Genomic DNA, 15,352 nt, shown 5'->3' on the forward strand with positions numbered 1-15,352 from the left:
TCCCTCAGGGCATGGTTTATTAATTCAAAGGGAAACTCACAAAATAACACAGAATGAAGCTACTGCTGTCCCCAACCCACGCTGCGGGGGCCCAGAGGCCTTGCACTCTGCACCACTCTCTGCTCCAGGGCTAGTCCCAGAAGCCAACCTCCCGCCTGCAGCTCTCCTCCAACGGAGTGCACCCGGCTCTGCTAATGCAGCAGGGCTGTCTGGCTCCCTGGCCGCTTGTCCTTAAAGGAGCAGGCCAGCCTCTTACAGCACCTTACTCTCCAAGTAGCCCCACTGATTTTAGTGGGATTGCTTATGGTCCACATAGAGGCAGAATCTCGCCCTGGGAAGGGAAGGTGGGGACACAGGCATGACTCCGATACGTCCTTATCTGTGGTGTTATTAATCTTTCGAGCAGCTCTGTACTCGGTGTGATGAACCACATCCATTTTTAAAGCATTTCACTCCCATAGTTTTGTCTGACATCGGTTAAGGGGAAAAAAAGAAAACAGCTGCGCAAGGCATTTAAGGTCCCTCAGAGGGCACGTCTGAGCTGGTGTAAGCCAACTGCTCATACTCAGACATATCAAGATTTATTTGCTAGGCAGCCTGGGACAAAACTTGACAGACCCCCTGCAGTTCAAGCAAAATGAATGAGTCTGACAGAGCAGTTGTTCCACCATGGTTCGACAAAGAAAGATACTCCAGAGGTAGGACAGGCAGCACTTTCTCTCCGCGTTTTGGATCTCGCTTAACCTCATACTTCATTTCCCCACCATTTCTGGTCTTACTGTGCTAATTATGGAGTTTTGGGTCTCTTCTTTTAGTGATGGTAAAAAGTGTGATATAGATATGCTAGGGACTGATAGATCAGACATACCATTGAGCCTGAGAGTAGCTGGCCCTCTGAGTGGGCCACGGGCCCAGCCAACTTCTGACTGACTCCACAAGGAGGAATGAGGAAGCTCAGGTTCACCTATGATTGTCTCCCTCTTTGAGCTGCTGGGAGGCAGGTAATTAGGCAGAGAAGCACCTAGGCAAGATAAATGGAAGCAATGCACAGGGAGCCTACCCTAGAGAAACAGAGGCTGCTGGAGGAGGAACAGTTCCCAGAACATACGGAGAAGGCTTCTCAGGGGAAGCTGATGAGAGGGGCCCACAGGCAAAGGAAACCAAGAAATAATGCTCCTGGGAGGAGAGTTTCTGAAAGGAAGGGACTCTGAATGCTACATCTCAGAGAAATCTACTCTCATGAAAGACTTCACCAGGCAACAGCAGAAGCCTGGGAAAAGAGGAATTATATTCTGTCCTGAGGTTTGTCCTCCATGGGGAACTGGACCCTGGAGGAAAGACTCTCCCCCGGTTAGTGACAAGAGACCCCTGACTTCAGAAAAGGGTTCTGGGTCATGAAGGCCTCATTGGTAAGGGACCTCTTGGACATGATTAGGGTTGACTCATCCCCTCCTTCCTTCATCTAGAGATCCTGGAGAGCAGTCCTAGGTGTGTGACACTCTTTCTTTTCGGACTGAATAAAACTAGATCCCTGATGGAGTTCAGCGACAAGCCTCACCAGCTTACTAAAATCCTCACTCAGAGAAACAGGCCGAGAAGCAATGGTGGTGCTGCATTGGAGCTCTAGGGGGGGCTCTAAGGTTGAAGGCCTCCATTACACATGGGCAGAGGTAATGCAAGATACCCAAAGAGAGCTCCCATGGTACCTCACCACTGACCTAGAGGGATTACTTCTGGAGGTATGAGGGTAGTTCATTCTTCAGAGCCCATCCTGGTGCTACAGGGCGACAATTACAATGGTTATGTTTGTGATGTGTGCAGCTACCCTGCAGGAACGAGCCAGAAGCCCATCAAACTCATTTCACTGGATGACAAGAACTTTCAGTCATCACCGAGCTGGGCTGGATTTGAACAAAGCAATCTAAAGGTGAAATTTACCCATGTGCAGCCTGACCCATCCTTTCTCTTTTTGTCCTATTGTATGGAATCCATGTACGTCTCTGACCCATCCCTGTACCTCTTTATCATTATGCACTGTACTTGGATCTGTGCATTTACCGGCTAGGCAGCAGATTCTAACTGTGTTCCAGTTCTGCGCTCAGATACATTTTACACAATTCCTAGTGAAGTCTATGGATGAATGGATATCTGAGGGCAGATTTTGGCCCTTAGGTATATTAAGTATTCATCTCCAAACATAAGTGCTGGAACTAGGGGTGCTGCTCACCTCCTGGCGTGAAGTGGTTTCTATTATAAACAGGGTTTACAGTTTGGTTCAATGGCTCTCAGCACCCCCAGTATACAAATTGTTCCAACACCGCTGCCTCCAAATATAGCTTCCTTGTTGGGAAATTTAATTGGCATCTTTCATTGCAGCTTCTGTTTTCATTGTTACTCTGTGCTTACATGCCCAGGGCAAGAACAGACAAACTGAATAAAATCTGGGGCCTTTTACCTGAATAAATTAAATCTTGAACCTGTGTCAGGTAATTACTATGATTCTGCCCATCCGCAGCATGCGGTTCCCCCTATGAACCCGTGCTCTAGATCTGTTGAAAGAGTCTGCACTCAAGTTGCTTTTTATCGCGTTTCCTTTGCATTCTGTTTCTTGATTACCATAGTAAAGAAAGTGCTTTTGTGTGCCCAAAGGGAGGGGAGCTAGGACTTGTCCTTGGCCTAGCTGTGTAGAAAGAATCCATGTTTTACTGAAAATTGGCAACAACATTCATAAATAATAACAAAGTCTTTGGATCTCACTCAAACTCAGTGAAAGAAGCAGGTGCAATATCCATGGGAGTCTCTGGGTCAAATGAAGCAGTGAGGTGGCTGGAGGGGTAAATTACACGTTGAGTGTAAATGAGTTGGGGAAACACGTGTCAATGGCAAAGAAGTGTAACTTGCACTTATTTGCCATTCAGTGGGTGTGCAAAACAAGTGTAATTGATATGTCGAGGTATCAGACTGGGAGCGTAGCAGGAAAAAGCAACTCAGCGGAGGTGGTAATATAAAGCAGGTGGAATCTGATCTGCTTTCACCTAGGGTGTAACTGACACTGACATTTACGTCATGGGTGAATCAGGCCCCTTGCGTAGAAGCTAATTGTTCTCAAAGACAGATGTTACGCACTACAGAGCAGCACCAAGTTACAAATGACAGAGGGGAAGTTTTTACAGTTGAGATGCTTTTGCAGCCCTCACCTCCCCTCTCTCTCTTTCTCTCTGTCACACGCACGGCCACAAGCAGTGTCTTAAACTGAAGCTGGTTTTCCATTATATTGTGAGAGCCATTTTCAATCTACAGTGCTCAGCCTTCCTTGGGAGCCCTCCAGTCAGATTGTCCTAGGGCCTGACATGCTAGTGCCAAAGGGGCAGCTCTTGTGGAAAACTGGAATAAAGCAGAAGACACTTTCTAAGGGGCCTGTTTATATGAATGATCTGGCTGAATTACACTACCTCAGAATAAAGAGCTTTCTTGCTCATGGAATGGAATCAAATTCAGTTTCTTCTCCACTGCTGTTATTTATATACTTTCTTCAAATTCTTTCTTTCTTCCCATCTTTCCTTGCTTTTTGAAGTCATTTAACATTTAGAAGTGAGCCAATTCTGGATAAATCTTGGGCAACATTCTTGCCCCTTGAGCAGGGAACATTCTCCCATCTTATCTGACAGTTCATAAAACACGCCCACATTGATCGCTTTCTTTCATCTAATTCTCATTGCTTGAGGTCTTTCATCTGACTATTTTTCCAGTGCATTTATTGATGACCATCTGACATTAATCTCTTCCTTCCTTGGCTCTCTTGAATCAGAAAAGAAAAAAAAAAGAAACCAAAAGAGGATCAGTTCCAGATTCCTCTTATGAGATCAAGAATTTATGCTATTTTCACTCTACAAGAGTGAAAGTTTCCCACCCTCCTCCAAGCTGTATCAAGATGCCTCTAATGCCTTCCCGAGAGGCCAGGCTATACCTGCACCTATTTCTATACCTTCCTGAGTCAGATATGCCAATGAGTTGCCCATCACTCCCATGTGTTCTGGTCCTGGCACAGACCTTGTGATTGGTACTCTTGACTTCTTCTCCCTACCATAGGACCAATTCTGCCGCCGTTACTTGTGCTGAGTAAGTGGTGTCTTACTTCAGGAATGGTCCCGTTGCAATCAATGGGCTTGCATATGGAATAAGATTAATAGATGATCAAGTCTGAAGGGACCACTGTGATCATCAACAGAGGCCATCAGAATTCCCTGAGTTAATTCCAGTTTGAACTAGAGCATAGCTTTTAAAAAAAACATGTAATCTTGAGTTTAAAACGTCCAGGGATGGAGAATCCACCACACCCCTTGCTAAACTGCTCCAACTGTTACTTACACTGACAGTTAAAAAAATGGCACCTTATTTCTAGACTAAATGGATCTAGCTTTAGCTTCCAGCCATTGGATCTTTGTCTGCTAAATTGAAGAGCCCATTATCAAATTTCCATTCTCCATTTAGATACTTATAGACTGTGATCAAGTCACCCCTTAACCTCTCTTTGTTAAGCCAAACAGATTGAGCTGCTTGAGTTTTTCACTCTAAGACACGTTTTCCAATCCTTTCAGGGTGGCAGAATCTGGCCGTTAAGGGCAATTCCCTGTGCTGAGCTTCCACGTGCCACTACAGCATGCTTCCCATTCGGCTGTGCGTGCTTTATCTTACAATGGTGCTTGGCCTGCTCCAAACCCAGCTCCAAGCTAATCACACAAGGTGTCAGGCTCTGGCTGCTTACGGCCAAGGCATTTGGCTGGTGAAATAGGAAAGCTGCCGAGAAGCCTGACACCACAGCTGTCATGCCTGGTGCAGAAAAGATTATGGGGAAGAAGTCCAAGAGCCAACAAAGGGAACCAGCCTGGCATCACTTTCTAGGTCATGGACATCTGACCCCATTCCTCCTTGGGCTTCATCTCTGCTAAGCTATAGATAAACTTCACAAGTCAAGGGACTGATCCTGCAGGCTGAGTCCCCTCGGTTCTCATTGACTTCAGAGGAGTTGATGCCTCTCAACAACCTCCCAGGATCAGACTTGATAAGGACGTACCTTTGCCATGTGGCAAAAGCAAAAGTGACAGTGAAATGCTGAAGCTGGTGGCATGCTCCTGCAGATGGCTACCTGTCAGGGGATGGAGATTCTGCTTCCTTTTCAAATGCACAGCAAGCGCATCTCCCTGCTGGCTTCACTCTCAGGGTCTTGGGAAACTTTCCTCTCTGTTTCACAATGCTCCTCTCTGGCGCACAGCCTGAAACTGTATACACCTGTTGATGATGGAAAATATGGCATGTCCCCTGCTATCTTGATACGGCAGCGGGAGCTTATGAAATACACATGTGTGTGAAGATATGATCTCCTTTATAATCTGTGGGTCTGGCAGAGCAAGGGCTTTCAAAGGATCCCCTCCAGTCACTCTTTGGGCCCCAGACTGCCCATTGCTTATACAAGGACAAGGTAGCAGAACCCTATGGATCCTAATTCCTTAGCATGCTCCTCCCATCCCCCAAACCACAGAGCAGAAGGAACAAGATGTACAAGAGAGCAGACGCTCTCCATGACATCTTTCTTCCATGAACAATGGATACCTGCTTGAAGCACTGGTAACTCAGCCTCCATGTCTGCACATGTGTGTAGCCAGTCTGAGGGCACAACAGCACCAACCAGAGCCATGCTGCAAGGAGGGGTTAGGGGACAAAAGAGCTGCAGAGGGGCTGGCCCTCTGAGGAAAGAGCAATTCCCATCCCTGGGACTGGGAAGCTGCATCTCTTGCTTCCTTCATGATCACTCGGGGAAAAATTCAAGGAAACTCTGTGAGATCACTCTCTTCCCATTGAGATACACATGGTGAGGAGGTATAATCTGGCCCTTTTTGCACTTTAAGCCCCCTTCTCCATAAATCCCCCAACTCAGATTCCAACTCCCAGCCAAGGAGCGATGGCTGGAGAACTCCCTTTCAACACCAATCAATGTACTGAGAGTGGTCATTACCCTTAAATCCCTGAAGAACAATGCTTTCCTTTTCTGGTCCCCAGCCCTTCCAGCTCTTGCCAATCCAGGCAATCAAACTCAGGTCTCCTGCTCAGCACGGCACTGCCCAGTTCTAGCACTCAGCTAGTCACCGTGACATATTTTTATCATTTGTGCTCCATGAAGAACTATCAAAAGACTTCAGCAAAAAAGACTTGGAAAAACAAATGCCAGGCCCTTGGGTTACATGTGGGAGAAGCTTCATCTTAACATGCAAAAAAGTACAATGCTGCTCATTTGGGCAGATTCCTCAGCTCCAGATCCAGGCTCTGCATCCCAGAGAAGACAAAGAGAAGACAGAGAGGAGCCTTGCACCTCTTTTCAGTGAGTATGCCTCATTCTACTCACTTCCCCCCGTTTTCCAGTCCTAACAATGGGCTCTTAGCAACATATTTAACATGCAACACTTATTGCACAAAAAGTGCATTCAGTTACATCTAGCAGATCAGATTCTCTAACTAGACAGAGAGGGACTTTCTAAAGAAGTCTCGCTCCAGTGGCTTCCAAAATGTACTTTGGTTCGGTGCCCAGAAAATTTACATCATTTAATTGATCTGATCACTTTCCTATTGCACTTTGTAAAAAACCCCAAAACTTCTGCATTCTCTTGGTTATTAAAAAAGGATCTGTCCTGGACACGGTTACAAAGCATTGCCCACAATTTCCCTGTAACTCACCCATTTTCCCACACATATATAGGGAGAACAGTACAATTGCAAAAGGGTTCTTCAGTAGGAACACATGGTATTTACATAGGCATCTGAAGAATGAGAAGAGAGTCTTCATTCAGGATTTGTGTATGTCAGCTTCAAACTCAGTTCCTAAGACAAACGGACTAGGAAAGTGGCTTTTCAATAGAAATCTGATAACCATTTGGAATTTGTCAACTCAGCAGCTCTTTCTCCACATCTCAGAAACCACTCCCACCACAAGAATTGGCATTAGCAGCTGGGAGAGCGGCTAAGGACTGAACAGATACGGAGACTGAACTGTACTCAAGGTGCTTCTTCCAGGTCAGGGCTAAGACATACAGACTAAGGAGCTGTGCGCAGGGAACTTTGCACAGCTGTTGCCTGTGGTGTCCCTGTTGTGTGCATAAAGGACTCAGTCTAAAGGGCTATCATCTGTCTGATGCCTTTCCCCAGCACTGAACTCGCTACAGAAATTCTGTTTTCAAACACCATCTCACAGAGCCTTTCCACTGCAACATCACATTATGTCTGGCTACAGATGATACTACGTAAATTATTATACTTTCCATTTGACTCACTAAGCCTATCTTCAGGCCTGAAATGCATGATTCAGGTGTACATTGCATTTCCTCTTCTAAGATGCCTGACACTAATTTTCTGTTGCACTTTACACAGGAATATAGGACTTGGGACTGGAAAGGATCTCCTGAGCCATCGAGGCCCGACCGCTGCTAGCACAGGCATCCCCGCCATATTGTCCTGTTTAAAAAGGTATCATGCTCCACCTTAAAAGTAGTTAGGTTCCTTGCCCTTACCACTCCTAGTGGAAGGCTGTTCAAGGATCTCACTCTGATGGTTAGAAACCTTCTCATTTTCAATCCTGGGGTATTCATGGCCAGTTTGTACCCATTTGTTCTTATGCCACCATTGTCCTTTAACTTAAATAGCTCTTCTCCCTGCCTGGAGTTTTCCTCCTGAACGTATTCTGAGAGATCAAGCCTTTGTTTTGGTAGGTTCAACAAGCCAAGTTCTTTGTCTCCTCTTGAAAGAGAGGTTCTCTTGTCCCCTGATCAGCCTAGTACCCCTTCTCTGTACCTAATCCTGTCTGAATTCATCTTTCTTGAACATGCGTGATACCCTGAGTTTCATTGTATAATGGTTTCTATACATCCCTTTACCAGGACTATCCATTCATCAAGTATCCTCTTAAGCAGGTGCCACTATAATGTATCCCAACACACCTGAGCCATTAAAACAAGTTACCACCACTTGTGGGGGGCTGATTTTTCAGAGGTGCTGAGCACCCACAACTCCAAAGGATGACCCTGGTTCAAAGTGTCCTGAGAAGGACACCAAAATATTGAAACATCCCAAAATCAGTGGCCACATTTGCTTGAGTTTTTCCATTAATGAAAAGGGGCTAGTAATACTTATTTCCCAGGGGTGTTGTGAGCCTGAATTCATTCAGGTCTGCAGAGGTGCTATGAAAGTGCAAAGGATTCTTGTTATACCAGGAAAACAAAGCAAGAGTATCAGCCCTGCAGGTGCCCTGTGCTCTGAGGAGCTCCACATCTTTCAAACCCCACTGTCAGCTTTATTCACTCTGTCCTGTAAGCAGCACCCTGGAATTCTCTCCCGGATTCCTGTAGGGAAGGGCAGAGGTTGGGAGGGATCCTGGAGGGTTTCAAAACACAATGCAAAATGGTTCAGCTACAGGAATTAAGAACACAGCCACTTGGCTTTACCTGGCATATCTTGTCTTCTGAAAATCCAGGATTCTGGACATGAACATCTTGGCAGTTCCATCAGAATCCAGCTCTGGTCCAGGGAGTGTTGAAGAAGGGGGAAGGTGGAATGAAGAAGCAGAGTGAGACAGACAGGAGAGGAGGAAATTCAGGAGCAGCAGGTTAAATCCCAGAGGTGGATTTTCAGCTCAGTAGCAGACAGGGGGCAGGGGAGTCTCTGTGATTCCTCTGACCAAGGAGGAAACGGCAAGCCCCGGGGTAACCATACCAACTTCATCCGTGCTTGCTTTGTCTGCTGGCTCAGGCATGTAGAGGTAGCAACTCACAGGACCAAGGACCAGATCTCTCTCTCTCTCTACCCCAAACACTCTGTGTGTGTTTAAAATGCTAAAGAGAAAAATCAAGGCCACCCTTAGTTCCTCCCGCCCCCTGTTGCACAAGAGAGTAATACAATAAAAACAAAAGCAACCTAAGAGAGAGCCAGTGTGTGTGTGAGGGAGGGAGGGAGGATATGTGGGTCCTGCTGCAAAATAATCCGATAAGGAGAAGGAAAAGAAGGAAAGCGAGTGAGCAATCCCATCCTGCCCCACATGTCACAGCAACCTGCCCAACCTGCCTTATCCACACAGCCAGCTTGAGCTGAGCTATAAATACACCCAGCGGATCAAATAGCAGCAGATTTGAATTTAAAATGTAATTAAAGCATGCTGAGGGTGGAGCTGCAGACAGATGGGCAGAGACAGACAGAGTGCAGGGGGGAAAGAGGGCATGAGCAGCTGCTGATGGGCAGAATCACTCAGTGCTTCCCCAGACCTAGAGCCCTTAGTCGGCTTTGCTTGCTCCCAGCGAGGGCAGGGCCTTCCTTGCCTTTGTAGGTGTTTTGGCGAGGTGACTCTTTTCTGCACAGGGCTCACACTTCCCCCAAGACCAGGCTGGGCCCCCTTCCCTGTCTCAAGCTGGGATGCTGATGAGATGGTGCCTTTCCACCCTGGCATCCTGGAGGGCATCTTCTAGGGGGTGCTGTTCTCCCTGAACTGCCTCAGCTGGGGGTGGAGGGATGTTTCTCCCCTTTCGATTTAAATGCACCTTTTTTATTAGGGCACGAAGGGTCAACAGCTGTAGCCCAGGGCTATTTATAAACAGCCCGCGGGAGCAGGGGGATGAAGTAGTGCAACAGTTAGCAAAGCAGGGCTCTGCACAGATCGGTGCTGCTGGGGAGCTGAGAACCCCAGCTCCTGTCCTTCTCTGTCTGCCTCCATCATTCTCCCTTTCTTTGCCTTTCATGCAAGGCCTCTCCCTTCCCTCTGTGCCTGCCCCTCCTCTGGATCTCTACCCCTCCCCCCTAACTAGTCCACATAATGTGCATTAATGGATGCGCTTGGGCTGAATGCACTGGAGATTTGCCTTCCACACAAATGCATGCCACTTGCTCTGCTTCCTTCCTGCACAGTTATAGGGGGAAAAAGAAAGGAGTTTGTTCTGATATAGGGCAGTCTCCTCCCTAAAGATCCAACGGCCCTCTCCTTATCTCTTTCCTTCCCCCATCCCCTAAAAATCTTAGATGCTGAAAACTGCCACAGACAGAAGAAGCCAGGCTGAGCAGAGTTAGAGGGGGAGTAGCCCTGTGTGTTTCCATTCAACAAAAGAGGTCCTTTTTGCTGGCGCACGAGGTCTTAAAGGCGCACACCCTCCCAATCAGGATAAACATGACCTGCTTTTGCTCTGATGCTGGACGGAATTTCCAGGAAAACAGTTAATGAGTTAGATTCTCCTCTTGTGCCTCTTTTATACCCAACCCCATTGCCTCCAGTGGAATTCCCCCATGTACATGGATGTCCCCAAAGCAGAATTTGGCACCAGGTCTCTCAGCTCTTATGTATGAATGCGAGTTGATATAAACCGGTTGTATATAAACTTGATGTAAGCCATTTATCTGAATCAATTAGTAGAGCAGTTTTAGTCCAAGTGGTGCAATTGTGTGTGTAGACCAGGCCATCTTGTGATATTTGGCCCAAAAAGGAAGCTTAGTATAAGGTGTGATTTTAAACCCGTCTGGTTAAACCAGCGCAGCTTTGTGCATGGACATTCTTAAACTGATTGAAGCCTGGCTCATATTGGTTTAGCTTGCATCTGAAAATGCAGAGGTGGCATCTAAATGGATATGACCAGTTTTTAAATGATAGAAGGGCTTGTCTACACACAGCTTTTGCATTGCTTTAACTACACGGGTTTGAAAATGGTGTCATTAAAGTGGTACGGCCTCCTAGCATGGACCATGTGGGTATGTACTCAGGGTGGTTAGCCCATGCTCCTGTGGTTACGCTACAAATTTTGGCGCACTACCTTGATAGGAACTAGCACGAGTATGTCTATGCAAGCTGGGTATTGCACTCCTAGCTTCCATGTATAGACATAGCTTTAGTCTTGACGTGCAGAATTCCCCGATATTCTATTCCTAAACTTCTCTTAGAAGTCTGCTAACGAGAGTCAATCCTATGTGATTTTGCGACTCAGTACTAGTTTAAGGGCTAAGTACTATGCTAAGACTTTCAAATTGATTTAACGGCTGACATCAGGAAGATTTAAACCTTGGCTTCCACTGATCCACTGTGTCACCTAGCTCCCTCTAATTAAAATCCCAAACTCATCTCAGTTGTTTGACTCACAACAGGAACCTTGACTACAATCAGTCAGGAAGTGTAGCCAAGAGAGCCAGGTTTCTTGAGAATCCAGTTATGTGAGGAGGACAGCTTCCAGGGGGGAGTTCATTTCTGTGCCAGAATGTATTTCCCTGTTGGTCAAGGCTTGGGGCAGCTTGAACCAATGGGAAACAGCCAGTGATCAAGAAAAATAAAGCAAAGGGATACGCAGATGATTCTGCACATTTCTTTGCTTGTTTGGGACCAGGGCTGGTGCAACCATTTAGGTGACCTAGGCGGTGGCCTAGGGTGCTGGGATTTGGGAGGTGCCATTTTCTTCGGCAGTGACCGGATCTTCGGCAGCGACCGCGGTGGCCAGATCTTCGGCCACTCTGGTTGCTGCCGGCATTTAGGTGGAGGGAGTTGGGGCAGGGGAGTGCGGGGAGGGCTGCCTGCAGCAAGTAAGGGGGGGGCAGCACTCAGGGGAACTCCCCGCCTCAGCTCACCCCTGCCCTGTCTCCTCCCCAAGCATGCCATGGCTGCTTCACTTCTCCGGCCTCCCAGGCTTGCGGTGGCTATGCTGATTGGTGCTGCAAGCCTGGGAGGCCGGAGAAGTGAAGCAGCAATGGCATGCTTGGGGTGCTCGTGCACGGAGCAGGGGTGAACAGGGGTGGGGGGAGGCTCAGGGTGGAGGGTGGGGGCTGGGGAGCTGCCGCAAGGGGTCGCCTCAGGGCGAAGGGGGGGAGCTACTGCGGCGGCAGGGGTGCGGGGGGGAGGGTGCAAGGTGGAAGTTTCGCCTAGGGCGTGAAACATCCTCGCACTGGCCCTGTTTGGGACTTTTTAAAATTTGACTCAGTGGCATGGCTTCCTGAGGGCTCTCTGATATAGTGCCCAAAGCACTCCTGGGTATCCCTGACGTGTTGTCCGCTTGCTACATTTGGAGCTGTACCCTGCACAGCCCAAAGGGGATGGAGTGGACAAATGTATTACAGCTTGCCCTTAGATGGAACAAGTCAGAGGGCAAGAAAAAGGGGTAAGTCCCTAGCATCTCTCCGATCTACTTCTTCTACCTTTAGCAGTCAGCACCACAGTACCCAGGCCCCAGATCCAAAACTGACACTCCCATTAAGATCATTTCTGAGAACTGCTCCTAGATGTCTGCTGCTCACACTTAAAGATTTATTTCAAATTGCTTCTCCAACCTTCATGACTATGGAGAAGCTTTTGCCAGGGCTCTTTAGTGATGTCTATTTGCTCCTTTACCGTTCATCAGAAATAATACAGGCAGTTTCGGAGAAGAAAAAACATTGACAAGTAATGCTTAATGAACTGAAAGTGCAGTCCCTATGGGAGCCCATCCCCAGGCGGAGTAGCATGTGGGGCTGCAGAATTCACTGGCAAGAGACACCTGAAATCAACTGTCAGGACCAAAATAGACTGGGTTTTGAGGGCAAAAGGCAAAGTGAAGGAAAAATAAGTTCCTATTTTTGAGGCATGAATTCAGTTGTTATAGCAACTAAAATCTCACAAATTACGCTGCAGAATATCTCCAGAGCTAGAGCTTCATCTGACTCTTGGTGGACAGATAATTGCATTGAACTGAATAGCATCTCAAGGGCTGGAAATGGAGAAATTCACCCACATCCCAGTCAAGCAATCACATGGGCTGGGCAGACCAGCCCACATGGACCCACCTCCCCCTGCCATGCCCTATGTTCCGATACCTTCCCCAGAGAATTTGTGCTCTAGGGGCTGGGTCTCACGTCCCCTGAGATATGAGTAACTCCCACTAAAGTTACTAATATCCCAGAAGAGGAGAATTGTTCCCCTGGGTGTTTATTTAGTTATGTCTATTATTATTTGTATTGCGGTAGTGCCTAAGAGCTCTAGTTCTGGCCCAAGCCTCATTGTTCTAGCACTGTACCGGTACAGAACAAAGAGAAGGCCCTGTTTAAATTAGAAGCAGACAAGACAGATACAGGGTAGGGGAAGAGGTATAATACACAAGCAGAAAGAACAAGGTGACCTCACTCTTTTATTTCATAGAATCCTCTAATCAAAGAATTGTAGGGCTGGAAGGGACCTTGAGAAGTTCTCCAGTCCAGCCCCCTGTGCTGAGGCAGGATCGACTGAATCCATCCCTGACAGGTATTTGGCCAATCCATTGTTAAAAACCTCAAGTGATGGGGATTCCACCACCTCTCTTGGAAGTTTCTTCCAGAGCTAAGCTACCTTTAGATTTAAAAAGTTTTCCCTACAATCTAACCTAAATCTTCCTTGTTGCAGATTAAGCCCATTACTTCTTGTCCTACATTCAGTAGACGTGGGGTACAATTGATCCCCATCCTCTTTCTAACAGCCCTTAACATATTTGAAGACTATCAGGGCCCCCTCAGTCATCTTCTCTCAAGAAGAACATATCCAGTTTTTTTAACCTTTCCTTGTTTCTAATGTGTGCCTGTCATGATGGCATCTAATTTCAATAACTGCTGGCTTCTGGATGCTGCAGAGAATCACCATCAATTTATAAATCAGAAAGGCAAGGAGGAAGAGACTGTGTTGCAGTTTAGAACCATCCATCAAAGGTTTGGAAAAAAGGTGAGTGTCCAGAAGTATTCGGAATGCTAACAAACTTGGATCACAAGAGGGAATGTGAGCTACAATGGGGAACAGTCTCCTGAACCCCATCCCATCTCCCTGGCTTCTCAGTCCTAAACTGTGACCAGCTATGGAATGTGAGCAAATCCATCTCCATTCAGCCATTGTGCCAGTGCAAAGGGGGAGATGGGTATCTGTGATCTTGGGCATTGATGAACCTGAAAACAAGCTATTTGTTGTCTTGTCCACCTTTGCGCGTGAGTATTTACGGTCCTGGGTCATCTGCATGCCTGTGGCTCTTTCTGGCTCTAGTATTGGTGCACCTGAAAATGTGCGGTCCTGGACATTTGCTTTCCTGACAACGATCACTGAAGTGTAAATTCCACTCTTTGCTTTCATTTGTGATTTTTCCAGCCTGCCTCACCAGACTTTTTTTTTAAATTGAAATTGAAAAAGCTTGTGCCTGACTCTTCCAGGCTGTTATTCCTCCTTGTAGTTAGAGGGTATCACTAGTAAATTGAAATTTGTGCCCTCACAGACCATCCATAGCCATTACCTCACCTGTAGCATACCCATAATTCCCCAGGCAGCCATGCCATTACTCACAATAGGACCACCGGTAACTATATTTAGATGGTAGGGTCCTTGGGGCGGGTACTGTCTTCTATTTATGTTTGTACAGCATCTAGCACCACAGGGTTCCCGTCCTGACTGGAGCCTCTGGGTGCTAGTGTAACACATACACTAAATAATGATAACAACAAAGCATGGACAGTTAGACACAGATCTATAGTCATGTTAACAAAAGCCCAGCTGGGAAAAAATCTGTCAGTTGTCATGAGTAACTCTGACCTTGAGAAATTATTATACTGTCTGGCATACATTGCATATGCCTGCCTATCCCCAGCAGTGATCTGATCATCAGTCTGTACACCGCGAATCCTGGATTGTGCGGATTCAAAACACAGCATGTTGCAGACTGTCACTCCCTCCAAAGCTTGTCTCTCTCACCAACAGAAGATGGTCCAATAAAAGATATTACCTCACCCGCCTTGTCACTTGCTGTCCAATCTGCTATACCTGAGTGACCTCCCGTGGTATAAAGCAGAACTGCAAAGACACCTGCTGTATATATACTTGCAAATCAATCGTGTATATAGACACACTTCAGTCTGTACAGCCATATAAACATGCCTATTTATCCCATTTCTTCTGTATGTCTGAGCCATACAGTAAAGAAAAACAACATGTGAGGAAATGAACCCTCTCGTGAAACATTTTTCCCTCCTACCAAACACAGATCACCCTCCCTATGCACATTCAGACTCATTTGTGGGTTTGAAAGCCATATATAGGCAAGATGGTCTGCTGCATGAGAGGTTGGTGACTAAGATAAGAGATGGTGGGTCAGGAGACAGGGGTTCTATTCCTTTATCTGCTGCAGACTGCTGTGTGAGGTCAGGGAAAATCTCTATATCTCTGTTTCCCTCCAACCCTTATCTATTTAGACTGTCAGCCTGAAGAGCAGGGATAGCTTCTTATTCTGTATTCAGTGCCCTATGTACAATCAGGTCCTGATCTTAGCTGATGTCTCTAGGTGCTACAGTAATATACACAATAATAACA

General features: G+C 46.7%; 1 protein-coding gene across 2 annotated transcripts in view; it reads right to left on the minus strand.

Moving 5' to 3' along the window:
• Positions 1 to 9,080, minus strand: part of MMD2 (monocyte to macrophage differentiation associated 2) — a 39,679-nt gene extending 30,599 nt beyond the window's left edge. For both annotated transcript variants that reach the window (XR_004002461.1, XM_030579011.1), the window contains exon 1: positions 8,490 to 9,080. Coding sequence is in view for 1 of the 2 variants with exons in the window: in XM_030579011.1 (XP_030434871.1) it covers positions 8,490 to 8,536 (47 nt within the window). In the remaining variant the exon portion in view is untranslated. The remainder of the gene's footprint in view (positions 1 to 8,489) is intronic.
• Between the last annotated feature and the right edge of the window lie 6,272 nt (positions 9,081 to 15,352).

The sequence above is a fragment of the Gopherus evgoodei genome, chromosome 10 (assembly GCF_007399415.2).
Source record: "Gopherus evgoodei ecotype Sinaloan lineage chromosome 10, rGopEvg1_v1.p, whole genome shotgun sequence".
Classification (NCBI taxonomy): Eukaryota; Metazoa; Chordata; order Testudines; family Testudinidae; genus Gopherus; species Gopherus evgoodei.